Below are 13,313 nucleotides of genomic sequence, written 5' to 3' on the forward strand. Positions count from 1 at the left end.
GCGCAGCCGGCGCGCGACGCCTCACACTAACTCCCCCCCCCCCGCGAGCGCCCCGTGGAAGTGGACTTCTTCACCTTCATGTCACCGCAGCGGCAGCAGACACGCCAGTAGACACGCGGGGGTGGAAAGCACACACAACGGTGAGTCCCTCGCTCTTTGGCCCACCCTTTTTTGGAAGGATCATTTCTTCTCCCTCCCCCCCCCCCCCACCACCACCACCCCCGCCCCAGGCCTCGCGTGCGTGCGTTAAAGAGGCGCCTCGAGCATAAAACCACCTTCATAATACAGCGGGTCATTTCACCCGGTTCCTCCAGGACTTTCAGCCGCTCTATCGCGCTTTATGTCACTTTTTTGGGGGGTTTGTTGTGCTTTTTTTTATTTTATTTTAGTCATGCTAGCAGCTGCGTGGTGTAACGTTGTTTTGGGAACTATTTGTCGCCGCTGTGCGTAAATGCGCGGCGCGAGCGCGTTTTGTTTTGGTTAAGCGGCTCGTTGGGCCAGTTATATGATTCACTAGTTTACTATTAGCAGCTAAGTCAACTGCATCAGGTTATTAAGTCAATTAAGTTTCTTGAAATTGATCACGAGATTATTTTTTTTTTTGTGCGCGAGTGTTTGCATTATATTTGAGGAAATTTATCCTTTTATTTCTTTATTTTTTTTAAGTGATCTGTTTCTCCTGTGATCATATTTGACTGCCTTGTGTTTTATAAATCAAATCATATAGTTGTCAAACCTTACATAGGACCCATTATTAAGTCTTACTGGGATAACGTCCTTCATTATTCTTTCATGGTGTTTTTTGTTGTTGTTGTTGCTTTCAGTGAAGTACTAAAAAGAGAAATGATCTCTCCATTTGTTTCTTTTTTTTAATCAGGTCGAGCATCAGCAGCCGCTCCGGTGATCCGCTCTGCTCAGCACATTCACTAAGGAGATTTATCACACGCCACCTGAAGAGATGAGCAGCAGCAAGAAGTAAGTGACTTCAACAAAGTTATTTATTTATTTTGCAGGAGTGAGTTCCACTCTACGCAGAGCTGCTTTTGACCCTCGAATAAATTGAATTAGGCGCCGCTGTGTGTAGGTGAGGCTGCTTAATATAAAGGGGTATTAATCGCTTGGCGGTCAGGTGCACTTCAGGGACAAGTGGGTTTTTGTGTAATGACAAGTTACAACACACGCTCTGGCTGCCGAGAAGGTGACATTTATGTTTTCAAAACACCTGTTTCAGACTGATTTTAAATGTGCTTGCTACTCAACCTACACACACACGGGCTGGACGTTACCACAAACTCCTCAAAAGCTCATTTAAAGTGTGACTATACGTTAAAGTATAAGCGCGGCTCCGAGCCTCTGGAGGAAAATACCTACCTCAGATAAGATCGTGTGTAGACCAGAGTGGCTCTAAAACACACCACCTTTTGTTCCCCCCATGGCAGCTTTATGATTAAACAGGCTTCATTGCTTTATCTATCTTTTTTAAGGGAGGACTGGTCAATAGATCTTCTAACTTTGAGGGCAATCGGTGGCCAAGGTGACGCTGCATCATTAGTTTCTGCTTGCTGTTAGAAAGCAAAATAAACTCACCTGCAAGTGTTAAAAAAATGTATCATCTGGTTCCTGTGTAGTCAACAGAAATCTGTAAATCTGTTCAGGCTGATGTCCTCAAAGTAAAGTGCTGCAAATAGATCCAAAAGTGGTGTGAACTGCACATTTTTTTGAAAATCCCAAAAAGAAAAAAAAAAAAGGCTAATTTAATTTATTGAGTTAGAAAAGTCTGTTTGACATTTTTCATGATGATATCGGTACCACGATACCAGGTGTTGTTCAGTCCCCGGCTGAACCCGATCTGCCTTTTTGGTTTCCCATGTGACCCTCAATCGTTTCAAAACTTTTGGTGTGGTTTTGTGTGTAGCAATTATCAGCAAACAAAAACTTTCTGGATAATTTCTTCCCTCGTGCACAGTGAAAACTGCTCCACGCATCCTTTTATTGTGCAGAGAGAGATTTCAGAGAGAGAGGTTCAGGGGAAATCTGATATCCGAGGACATTCTGCCGTCACTGCATGCAGGCGGGGGTGGGTGTGTGTGTGTGTGTGTGTGGGGGGGGGGGGGGGGGGGGTTCGACTTGATTGGACTTCAGGATACTGGATACGTGACGACGACGACAGTAGACGTTACATCCCATAACAGTTGCGTCTGCTCACCTCTCCAAACGAATGGGGGAATGTAGGCTACATGCAGATTACCGGAGGCCCTGCAAGGATACGTTATCTGTGAAGATAGCAGCTTATATACAACCAAGAGTGCAAAGTAACAGTGTGTCACGTTTTTTGATTGCTTTCACAAACTTGTCATGCAGTTTGTTTGAAGGTTTAGTTATTTATAGTCAATATGTTCATCATTTAAAATACTGATTTTTTTTTTTTATCGGATTAAATCCATCTTGAAATACTTTCTCTCTCAGGCACTCAGGTGCTGCCGTGTCGTGTAGTTTTCATCCCCTTGGTCCCTTTCTGTGTCTTTGTTTTTATTTATTTTTTTACTTCTTATTCCTGCTAAACAACAACATGTGTTGTGCTGCTTAATAAAAGGAATATTGATTTGTAGAAGTTGTTTCAGCGATTTTTTAAAATCACAAAAAGGCAGACGCCAGACCCGAAAATAGAACAAAATCAAACTTTGGCATCAAATTGTAAACCAGTAATATTGTGTCGTCGACTTTGTTGTCGGTAAAAGTACGGTAAGATTTATAAAACACGATTTTTAGAAACTCTCGCCATCTTTTTTTTACGTTGTGCACCTGAAGTCTTCTGGGATGAATAAAAGAAAGAGTTCAGGAGGAGATGCACGACGTCATCACGCAGGGAAACCTGAAACTCTGCAGGTATAGAAGCAAAAAAGGGTGTAACCAGCTTTCTTTTTATTATTATTATTATTATTATTATTATTATTATTATTAAGGGGTGAAAAGCTTTCTGGGAAATGTAGGAAATCAAGTGTCTCACAGACAAAAGGGAACAATCAGACTCCTGGAATGCACATATTCCCATATCACACATTCTTCTACGCAACGATCACATAAACCTTCTTTTTCTCTCTTTCTCGCTGAATTTCGTCACGTAAACACGACGCGTCACGTTCAGCGTGGAAATGCAGGCGTGTCGGCCCGAGTTGCAGAGTGGCAGGTCGGGCCTGTTATGTCCGTGGTCGTTCCATAGGTGGCAAACGGAGGTAGAGGAGGCCCAGGGATGGAAGAGAGGTCGGCTTTAAACTGCGGCTGAATCCTGGTGCTTCACTAGTTGAACCGGAGCGGACACAGATACACATCAAAGGGGAAGCTTTCCTCTGGAGATGATCGAATCAGGTGGAATTTTAATATTAATTTGCCTTGTTTATATTTTTCTTTTTTTTTTTTATTAAACAGACTAGCGAATGGCTTTAATTTTAAGTTTGGTTAAACAAACATAGAGAAAAGGAAGGTTTATGTGATCGTTGCGTAGAAGAATGTGTGATATGGGAATGTGCATTCCTTTTGTCTGTGAGACACTTGATTTCCTACATTTCCCAGAAAGCTTTTCACCCCTTAATAATAATAATAATAATAAAAAAAGAAAACTGGTTTCAACCTTTTTTGTTTCTACCTGCAGAGTATCAGGTTTGAGGAGGAGTGATTTCTTTCTCTTCACAAGTGTTGATTGGAGAGTTATTTATCGTCCACGCATCGAGACGTCTCTGCTTGAACTAAATTAACACCGATGATGATCAGTGATCCGTCTTTAATAACTAAATCGATGTGACATGCAGATTACGAATCGGAGAACGTCTTCTGGATGAATCCACCGAGCAGCTGGAAGAGCGTGCGTTCTGCAGCCGACCTTTTGACCTTTTGACCTTGAGCCCTTCCTTGTCCGGTCCACTTTGACCTAGAATTGAATTGAGTTGGAGAAAAATTACTGAAAAGTATTAAAAGATATTATGACAGGAAAAAGCTTCTCAATTCGAGGGATTACCGGACACGGTCACAACATTTCATTAATGCTTCATAAAACAACGTGATGTGATATGTGATTGGGCAAAAAAAATCTTCTTGTTAAGAATAATATTAATAAATAATAATATAATTGATTTGTGGCCAATTCTTACTCAATATGACCATTGTTTTTATTTAAAAAATATATTTAAGGATTATTATGAACCCTTTTAACTATTCTGTAACAAAAAAACGATAAGAACATTTTTTTTTACAAAACAAACCAATCTCATTAAAATAAAGCTTGAGTGTTATTGTTATTTGAATTATTACTATTATTATTATAATTCTTTTTAAGGCCTTGATTGACAGCGGCTAGCGTGTGCCAGCACTGTTCACCCTGACCAAAGATTAACATGTCAATTTGCTGTTCTTGTGAAAGACTGACATTATTAGTAGCCGGCTGAGAGTTCATGCTGTATATGTGCCCCCGCCTCCACCGCAAAAACAAACAAAAACAAAAACAAAAACTTCCTTTCGGCCACTTGGAGGCCTCCAGGCACGCAGGCGGCTCGTTGCGGCGCCTCCTGCGAGTGTTGTGATTGAAGTAAAGCCGGCGTAATCCTGTAAGGGCGGATGAGTAGACGGACATGTGATGCCCCACTTGTTCCTTAGGTGGAGGGCGGTGTCGAAGGGGGGGCTGGCGGGCATTACCGACCAGATGGAGAGGCTTTGTCGTGTGTGTGTGTGTGTGTGTGTGTGTGTGGGGGCGTTCGACTGATTAGACACAACACTGACTGACACCTTTTCAAACACCCCAGTAATAAAAAATAAAAATCCCACATCACCTCGATTCAGTTTCTAGAAGCTGAAGTTCAAGTCTCGGACCGCCTTTTTTTGACCGTTCACTTCAATTAGCAGAGACTTCCTGTGCTCTCCCCCCCACCACCCTCCCCCCCCACCCACCCCACCCTCTGCCAGATTAAATCCGTCGCAATCGGTACCTATCGACTGCGCACTTGGAGGGGTATAGTTTCATGCCGCCGCACAGCGCCCGTCCGTCAATGAGTCGTTAACGGGGTGGTGGGAGTGTGGGGGTGGGGTGGGGGGGGGGGGGGGGCGGAGATGAGCGCCACCAGCAGCACCCGGCTGAACCCCAGTCCGAACCTGCTGCAGGTGAACGAGCCAAAGCGCTATGGCTCCACGTCGTCTCTGGAGGAGAAGTGTGAGCAGTCTTTCTTCCTCTTTTACTACTACAGGATGGAGGACGAGGCGGTGCTGGACCGGGGGGCGTCCTTGCTCAAGCACGTCTGCGACGAGGAGGAGGCGGAGGGTAAGTTTCACCTAAAAATATATATTCTTTATTTATCTTCCAATGCGACAGAAACGCGGTGGTGTCTCTCTTTTTATGAATATCTTTTTCCGAGGCTTTTTAAAAAAAAGTTTTTTTTCTTCTCCAAAGAGAGAGAAACAGGAAGGACCTCGTTCGGCCTTTTTAACGTGACACTTCCTGCGCGCACGCGGTGACGCTCACCTGTTTTTAGAGACGTCGAACACGGAGCATGTCACTCTGTGTTTACCTCACTAATCCACTCAAAAGACCGACAGGACAACAAAGAGAGAAGCTAGAATAGTAAATATTACATTTATATATTTATTGCCACGTTTATGAATTTAATTTGAATTTCTCATCATGGTGGACTTTTTATTTGACAAATTAAAATAAGATCTAGTTTGTGGGGTTATTATTGGAACTCTTGGTTCTGGTCCAGCAGCTTAAAGGGGGGTCGGAGCCAGGTTTTACCATCCCAAGATCTTCACGGTTTGTTTTGGTTCTTAGTACTCAAATAGTTCAAGAGACCTTCTGCTCTTTGTTGGTCTCCAAAACGATTCCTTCGAAACCCAAATTAATTATCACTAAATTACTTTAATGTTTTTTTTTAAACATTTTTTGCCAAATATTTCCGATGCACGGTTTAAATATTTCATATGTTTTATATTGAACGTTTTTTTTTAAAGTTTTCAAATAAGACTATATTCCCCTTTCTGTAGGGCTTAGTTATATGAGGATAGTATGCAACATGCACGTTGAATATAAAGTCATTTTTTAAATTTAATTAAGTACTTTGAGTTAGATGGAATAAAATATATAAAAGTGACATATCTGTGGTATTCTGCTCCTTTTTTAATAACTCAGAAAACCCCGGAGTGCAATATCGATGTGTTGACATGAAGATTACAATTTTTTTTTTTATTGTGCAGCGGTAATGCGACTTTAATATTAGTTTATGCCCCGTATAAAGTTAAATGGCTGTAAAGACAGGTCGTCAACACAGTGTCGTGGTTTTGTAATATCATGTTTGTAGTAAATGATCGAAGAAAATGCAAAACCACTGGTATGATCCTTTTAAAGTGACTTAGTTGTAGACAGAGGTCAGCATTGTGTCAGGTGTCGCCTCAGCTTGACCCCTGCTTGACCCCTGCTTCAATCTCTCTCCAACTTCCTGTCTTTGGAGTCTCCGCTGAGCTCCGCCTCCTCCACCCCCCCACCCCCCCCGCCGCTCGCTCGGAGCCCGCCTCGGAAGACCGATAAGAAAAGAGGAGGTAGCTTTGCCCAGTGGCCTTAATCGTCTTTGTCTTGACACTGATATCGCCAGGTATCGCCAGGTGAGAAGTAAAGAGGACGTCTCTACCCCCCTTCACACACACACACACACTAATCCGACAGCATGTATCCTCTTTTAAAGCTGTTTTGTATGAGCGAGCGGTCGTGCGCTGCGTGGCGTGTTGCCATCCTCCCCTACTGGTGTGGTGTCCCGGTCCCAGCCAGCCGCGGTTACTGGGGAAACTGGCGGCGGCGTTGCCTCTCCTCAAAAATCCAGTGAGCCCAAAAAAAAAAACACAACCATTTTTTTTAAATTGCATTCAGTGTGCAGCAGCAGCAGCTCCAAAAGACGTTCCTCTTCCACGCAAAAGAAGAAGAAGAAGAAGAAGAAGAGGAAGTCGTTACACAAGCGGCTCTGGCAGTGTTGCAAATCTCCCCCTTTTCCAGCTCCTTGACTCGACTACTTTTCATCCCTCCTTTCGCCTCCTTTTCTTGTCGCCGTTTCAGCCCGTGCGAACGTCTCCACGCTCTGCTTTTATTGCTCATCTATCAGACCCCCCCCCCCCCCCTAATAGCACCGCGGTCCACGTCTCTGTTCTCTTTTCATCGCCGCTGGACGGCCATCTGCTGCTCCCGGGGTCTTGTTGTGATGTAATGTTTCCCGTATGTGAAGTCTGCGTAATTGGTCGACTCCTTAATGTAAAAGGCCACGCAATGATAATGGACATTTATGTTAAGCTCTACAGTGCCCAACGGGGTGTCTGATTTGCCTTATGTCTGATTATAACTCGATTGAATTTAATACTCTTTAAACTTAGGCTAATGTAGTCACCTGGGGAGGGAGCGAGAGAAAAGTGGGGAGCGTCCCATTAAGTGTACACCTCCAGCTGCACCAGTAAAACATGGTCAACTAGTGTGTAGAGAACTACGGTGGCCTTTGGTTGGTTTGTCCTTTCTGGGCCACCGTAGAAACACGTCGGACTCCGTGAAACCCAACGATTCATAGATTCAGGTGACGGATTATAAAGTTATATATATATATATATATATATATACATTTTTTATTTATTTAATTTAAACCTTTTATTTAACCAGGTGAATCCCATTAAAAATCTCTTTTTTTCGAGGGTGACCTGGCACATAGTTACAAAAAACAAAAAAAACACAGAACATGACAAGTTAAAAGAAACTAAAAGTTAAGAGACAGTGACATAACCGAGTTAAAAATAATAATATTAATATTCGTATTCAGTTTCTGCCAATAAATAGATCGATAGGCCACACATCACCATAATCCAACACGCTGGCCCTTTAAGAGGCGCATGGAGCAAAGTATCACATTCACAATGGAAATAATAATCTTTACAACTTTTAGAACAAGTTTTTTTTTTTTTTGGGGGGGGGGGCAATTAAAAAACATTTTTAATGGGTTGTTTAAGTACGCTATTTTCCCACAATGCAATTCCTAGAGGGTAAAGGAGGAGCTGCTCACAGCTGGACAGAAATACAACTATTGTGAATGACTGGTGCAATACAGCTCATCCAGCTTCAACCCATGTAATCAATTAAAGTTGTAAGAATCTTTTTTTGTTTAACAATTAACAACGTTTTATCGTTTTCAATGTGCTTTTAGTGTCGTGTAAATGTTTTCAGAGGCCTTTTCTCCTTTTTTTTGGTAATGTTTAAATATTGTGATGTTTAACGGAGAAAAAAAAAGCCATTTTATTAAGAGAGCAACTCCTCTCATTTAATTTGCTCTTCTTGTTGGAGTTTTTTGTTTCCGAGAGTACAAGAAGTCCTGTTTTTTCTCTTTTTTTCCCCCCGGGCCGACAATGCCGTCAGTGGACTATTGATGTAGTGTTTTTTAATGTTATCCCCATAAACACAAGTCCCGTGGGTAGCAGCTCCTGGTGTGGGCGATGTGGGTCATGGAAGTTACCAAAACACACTGCTGGACTTTTTTATTTAACCTTTTTAATTAGCCAACTGAGGTTTGTGAATCTCATTTCCAAGGTGGCCCACAAACACCACATTTAAAACCCACACATTTACCTCAAAAGCAAGAACACAAATCTCATACGAGAGACAACAAAACCAGCAAATTGCATCAACCGAAAAGAATTGCCCTTCGGTGTCGGGGACGAGTACATTCAAATGATCCTTAATCCAGTTTTATTATAATCTTGCGTGCTTTTTGTAATGATCTAGTTTTTAAAGGGACTCTGCAGCTCACGCTGAGACGAGCACCCGAAAACAGAAAAGGACGCCGGTCGGGTAACGTGGCTTTACAGAATCACGTGTATACACGATCGCATATATCTTTTTATGCCACTTGCATGTTTTCAATGTGTTCCTCTGCGGTTTGGTGAGAACGTTCAGTCACATCAACAACAACAACAAGAACAATGTTACAAACTGATTTTCAGGATTTAACAAAAGACTAATATGTGCTCAGTGTATTGTTTTTTTTTAAAAACACCAAAATCGTCAGAAAAGCCTCTTATTTACAGTACTTCTTCACGTTGAGACATTTCAAACCCTTTTGGCTCTGAAGCTCAGCTTCAGTAGCTCGTGTGTATGCGTCGGCGAATTTAGATGAACAAAAAAAAACAAGGCCTTGTGGTACGAGTGAATAATGAACGCTGTTGTGCTTCAAGAGAGATCATTGTTGGCTGCGTCGAGGGGTTCAAGCCACTTCCTGGTCGGGTCATGTGCTGTGCTTGGCTCAGCGCTACCCGACGTTTCGACATTGATCGCATTGAGAACCTTTTTTGTTTTGCGGGATGACTTTTGATCTTTACCCTGAAAAAAAAAAAGAAGAAGGTTGCTCTTCACGGCGTTCATCTGCTGGGGGGGGGGGGGGGGGGGAAAGGAGAACGTTGTGGAACCGGACATGTTGTTCAGGTTGTAGGTTTCAATTAAGAGCCGAGTTAGAAAGAAGGTGAAGAGGAGTTGGTTATTATTCAGTTGAAATACAGTACGACATTAAGACAACTAAACCTCTTCTTCTAAATATCAAACACTCACTTATCGACTAAACACTCGCCAGATTATTAAGTACAGCTAACGCACACGAAGGCCGTCTTGGAGCCCGTTTCAGTCGCAAGGACTTTTCCACGAGCACGGGATCTGTTTCTCGAACTCGTGGAAACCCCTTGGTGGACTTGGGTTTTCGACTGGAGACACTTATTTTTAATAGCTCGGCGATGGTTCCCGATGCCAAAGAAGTCCCTGCTGGTTTTCACACATCCATATCGGCTATCGAGTGTACGCACCCCGATATTTTACACTGGATGATCTTCCAAACTAGATAATAAAAGACAGTTCTGAGGTTCATATGAACCTTTTGTAAAACATGAATGTGTGCCGTTTCCAACGCCACATTATAAGAAGAAAAGATAACGGCTAACTGTACTAACGGGTTCTGCCAGAAAGAGCTGCATGTTTTCATATGGTTATGGTTTAATAATCAGTATGACAAATGATAAACGTCAATATATGTGCTGACAAAAGCACTTATTATTGTTACTATTTCGATTGTGGTGAAAACCGTGACGGTCCTGAAGCGTCTTTGCCAAACCACACCCCGCTTGCACAATGCCTCCTCTCTCCATCGCCATGCGCTTCAGATTTCATACCAGCAGTTTCTGGAAAAAAGGATGCGATTGGCAATGAAATCCACGTCCGTCAGAACGACACGTTGTCAGCAAAACAGTCTGGTCCGCTCGGCGTCGTTGGCCCTTAACCTCCGAACGACGTCGTCCCGTTGATGTCGTGCCAACGAGCATAACAAGGATGCGGTCATGCAAGCAGTTATGGCGTCTCCGCTGCTACCTACCTCTCTTTTTTTATGTCCAAATATTAGTTTTGACCTCTGTGACCCTTGCTCCGCTACGCTCAGAATGTGAGACCGTTTGAACCGAGACGCGTTCAGGGTCTCGTTGTATCTGCCGTGTTTTTCGCAGCGCTGTTGAAGTCCCAATATTTTGCATCGCCTACATCGTAGCGGTCGGGAATTTCTTCTCCGAATGTTTTCTCACGGGAGTTGATCTGTTTCGTTCTTTCCCCCCCCCCCCTCTCTCTCTTTTTCGCAGGCCACCACACCGTCTACATCGGCGTGCACGTGCCCAAGAGCTACCGGCGGCGGCGGCGCCACCGTCGGAAAGCCGGCCACAAGGACAGGAAGGAGAGGTTGACGGAGAACACGTCCGACAAGTCGGACGCGGAAAACAACGACGAGGCCAGCAACAGCATCCTCAAACCCCTTAGTAAGTTCATGACGGTTCTCCGTGTCACGTAGGATTAGGCCTCCTGTCTGTCTCCGCTGAAGGCTGCTCTCTTTACCCCCCAAAAAACTCCCCGTGACCCCCAAAAGAAGTCGCTGAGTCCACGTTTGTGGCCAGAAATAGCCCCCCCCCCCCCCCCCCCCCCCCCCCCCCCCCCCCTGCGTGTCACGCTGAGTGACGAGTCAAAGTGAATTTCCATTGGAAGTAATGGCCACTCGGATCGCGCTCGTGCTGATTCCGAGTGGCCAGTTAAGTGCACGCCGGTCCTGTGCTTTTTTTTTGTCCTTGGCTGTAAGACATAAGTCTATATGTGTTAATACCCCCCCCCCCCCCCCCCCCATTCCCCCCCCCCCCACCACCACCACCACGTTCACGGTTGACTGGCGCTTCCTCTGTCGCGGTAAAGGGGGGCGTTTTCGACGCCATTATTATTCTAATTCTTTTTAAAGTTATGGTTAGAAGTCAAATTTGCATCAATAAAATCCAGACATGGATGGATTTTTTTAAATTTTTTTTACGAGATTATAATTTATGGTCGTAGTTCCGAGATCTTGGGGGGGGGGGGGGTCGGGATCTAAAGGGGGCTTTGAGATCAATCTGAAGGCGTCTCAAGATGATTAACAATTAACAAAAAAGATTGAAGAAGTAGAAGCATTTTGCAAAGTGAGAATATTTCTTTGGGGTAAATTCTGGAGACTTTCAACTCCCGAGGCCTCTAAAGTCAAAATGAGAAGGAAACGTCCCGCTTATAAGAATAACCCGAGGACGGAGGGTCACTCCCTGCATACGCATGATGACGCCCTGCGTGAATATGTCTTTTAAAATGTCGTTTGAATCCAATAACGAGGCCGGAAGCCGTCGTTTTTCAGGACCGTGACGTCTCTTGAGCCTGCGTGCTCACGACGGGACGAAGAGGACCTGAAAGCCTCCGGGCCTGGATCCCTACGCCGAGGGGGGATTGTCTTCAGGACATAAATCCAATCAGAGAATAGATTACAGCCCATCTGGGAGCCGCTGCAGGCTGAAACCATGATATTTAGATTGTTTTATGGATTTATTATTCTGGCTTCAGTTTGTTCCCTGATCACAGTTCTTCTTCTTGTTCTTGTTCTTGTTCTTGTTCTTCTTCTTGTTCTTGTTCTTGTTCTTGTTCTGCTTGTTCTTCTTCTTCTTGTTCTTGTTCTTCTTGTTCTTGTTGTTCTCCTTCTTCCTTTTCTTCTTCCTTCTTCTTCTTTCTTCTTCTTCTTCCCCCTTCTTCTACTTCTTCTTCTTCTTCTTCCTTTTCTTCTTCCTTCTTATTCTTTCTTCTTCTTCTTCCCCCTTCTTCTACTTCTTCTTCTTCTTCTTCTTCCTTTTCTTCCTTCTTCCTCTTCTTCATTCTTCCTTCGTTAAACGTTATTTAAAATCTAGATAAACCAAAAGAAATTAAAGAAAAATATATTCCAAATAAGCCAAATATCCATATATCTTATATATATATATATCTTATATTATATATATTTATATAATGTGTGTATATATATATATAATATTATATATTTATATATATGTATGTATGTATGTATATGTGTGTGTGTGTGTGTATGTATGCATGTGTGTCTAAGGGGAAAGGAGTCAGATGAGGGAACATGAAACCACACACACACACACACACACACACACACACACACACACACACACCTGGGTTTCTTGACAGCGTCGTTGGTAATCCTCTAAAAAAATCCCCCGATGCCGGCAGGAGAATGTGAGCATTGACGTGTCGTTGACAGTCAACACGGCGGCGTTCTGCTGACTCGTGCGGCCGACAGAGCGTAGACGCTGTTGATGTTCTGACAAAAGACGTCATGGAAATTAAGCGCGAGACTGTAAACAGTGAATCATATTCCATTTGATGTTATCCATTCAAGGGGGAGTCGGTTGATATTTGAGCACAAATGCACACACACATTCTATTATAAAACACCTGTGTAAGAAAGAAAACTACTCTGTGTGTTGAGGTCAGAGGTCAACTAGATCTGAGTATGGATTAACTCCGTTTGATTGGTTCTAAATGTAAAAAATGTTATTAGGAGAAGTCCTGAAATTTGGATGACAAAAGGTTCTATAGACATTTTAACATTATTTATGTTGTTAAAATATATATATATATATATATATATATATATATATATATATATATATATATACATTATCTTGTCTTTAAAGCCCAGCTGACCTCTCGGGGGTCACACCAGCCTGTAGTCAGCCATTAGAGACCGCTAGTCATCGGCATTAAACATTACATTTAAAAGTAATCAGTTTTACGATTATTGCCACCGAGAATAATTCGCCTATTCGGTCTATTTATGAATCTGAAGACGCTCTGCCTTTTTTTTTTGGAGGAGAAATGTTTGCGCAACTAAAACTGGAAACTGTCCAAAAAAATGGACAGGCATGCAGCTTACCTAATG

General features: G+C 43.0%; 1 protein-coding gene across 5 annotated transcripts in view; it reads left to right on the forward strand.

Annotated features, from left to right (window-relative positions):
* slc4a4a (solute carrier family 4 member 4a) overlaps window positions 1-13,313 on the forward strand; it is a 50,673-nt gene continuing 37,360 nt past the window's right edge. For 4 of the 5 annotated variants that reach the window (XR_004609957.1, XM_034541372.1, XM_034541373.1 and 1 more), the window contains exons 1-4: window positions 1-140; window positions 878-975; window positions 5,232-5,305; window positions 10,672-10,845. Coding sequence is in view for 4 of the 5 variants with exons in the window: in XM_034541372.1 (XP_034397263.1) it covers window positions 959-975; window positions 5,232-5,305; window positions 10,672-10,845 (265 nt within the window). In the remaining variant the exon portion in view is untranslated. Of the gene's footprint in view, window positions 141-257; window positions 359-877; window positions 976-5,231; window positions 5,306-10,671; window positions 10,846-13,313 lie in introns of those variants that run through there. The other variant, XM_034541375.1, reaches the window with a different exon arrangement.

This window comes from Cyclopterus lumpus, chromosome 9 (genome assembly GCF_009769545.1).
Source record: "Cyclopterus lumpus isolate fCycLum1 chromosome 9, fCycLum1.pri, whole genome shotgun sequence".
NCBI lineage: Eukaryota > Metazoa > Chordata > Actinopteri > Perciformes > Cyclopteridae > Cyclopterus > Cyclopterus lumpus.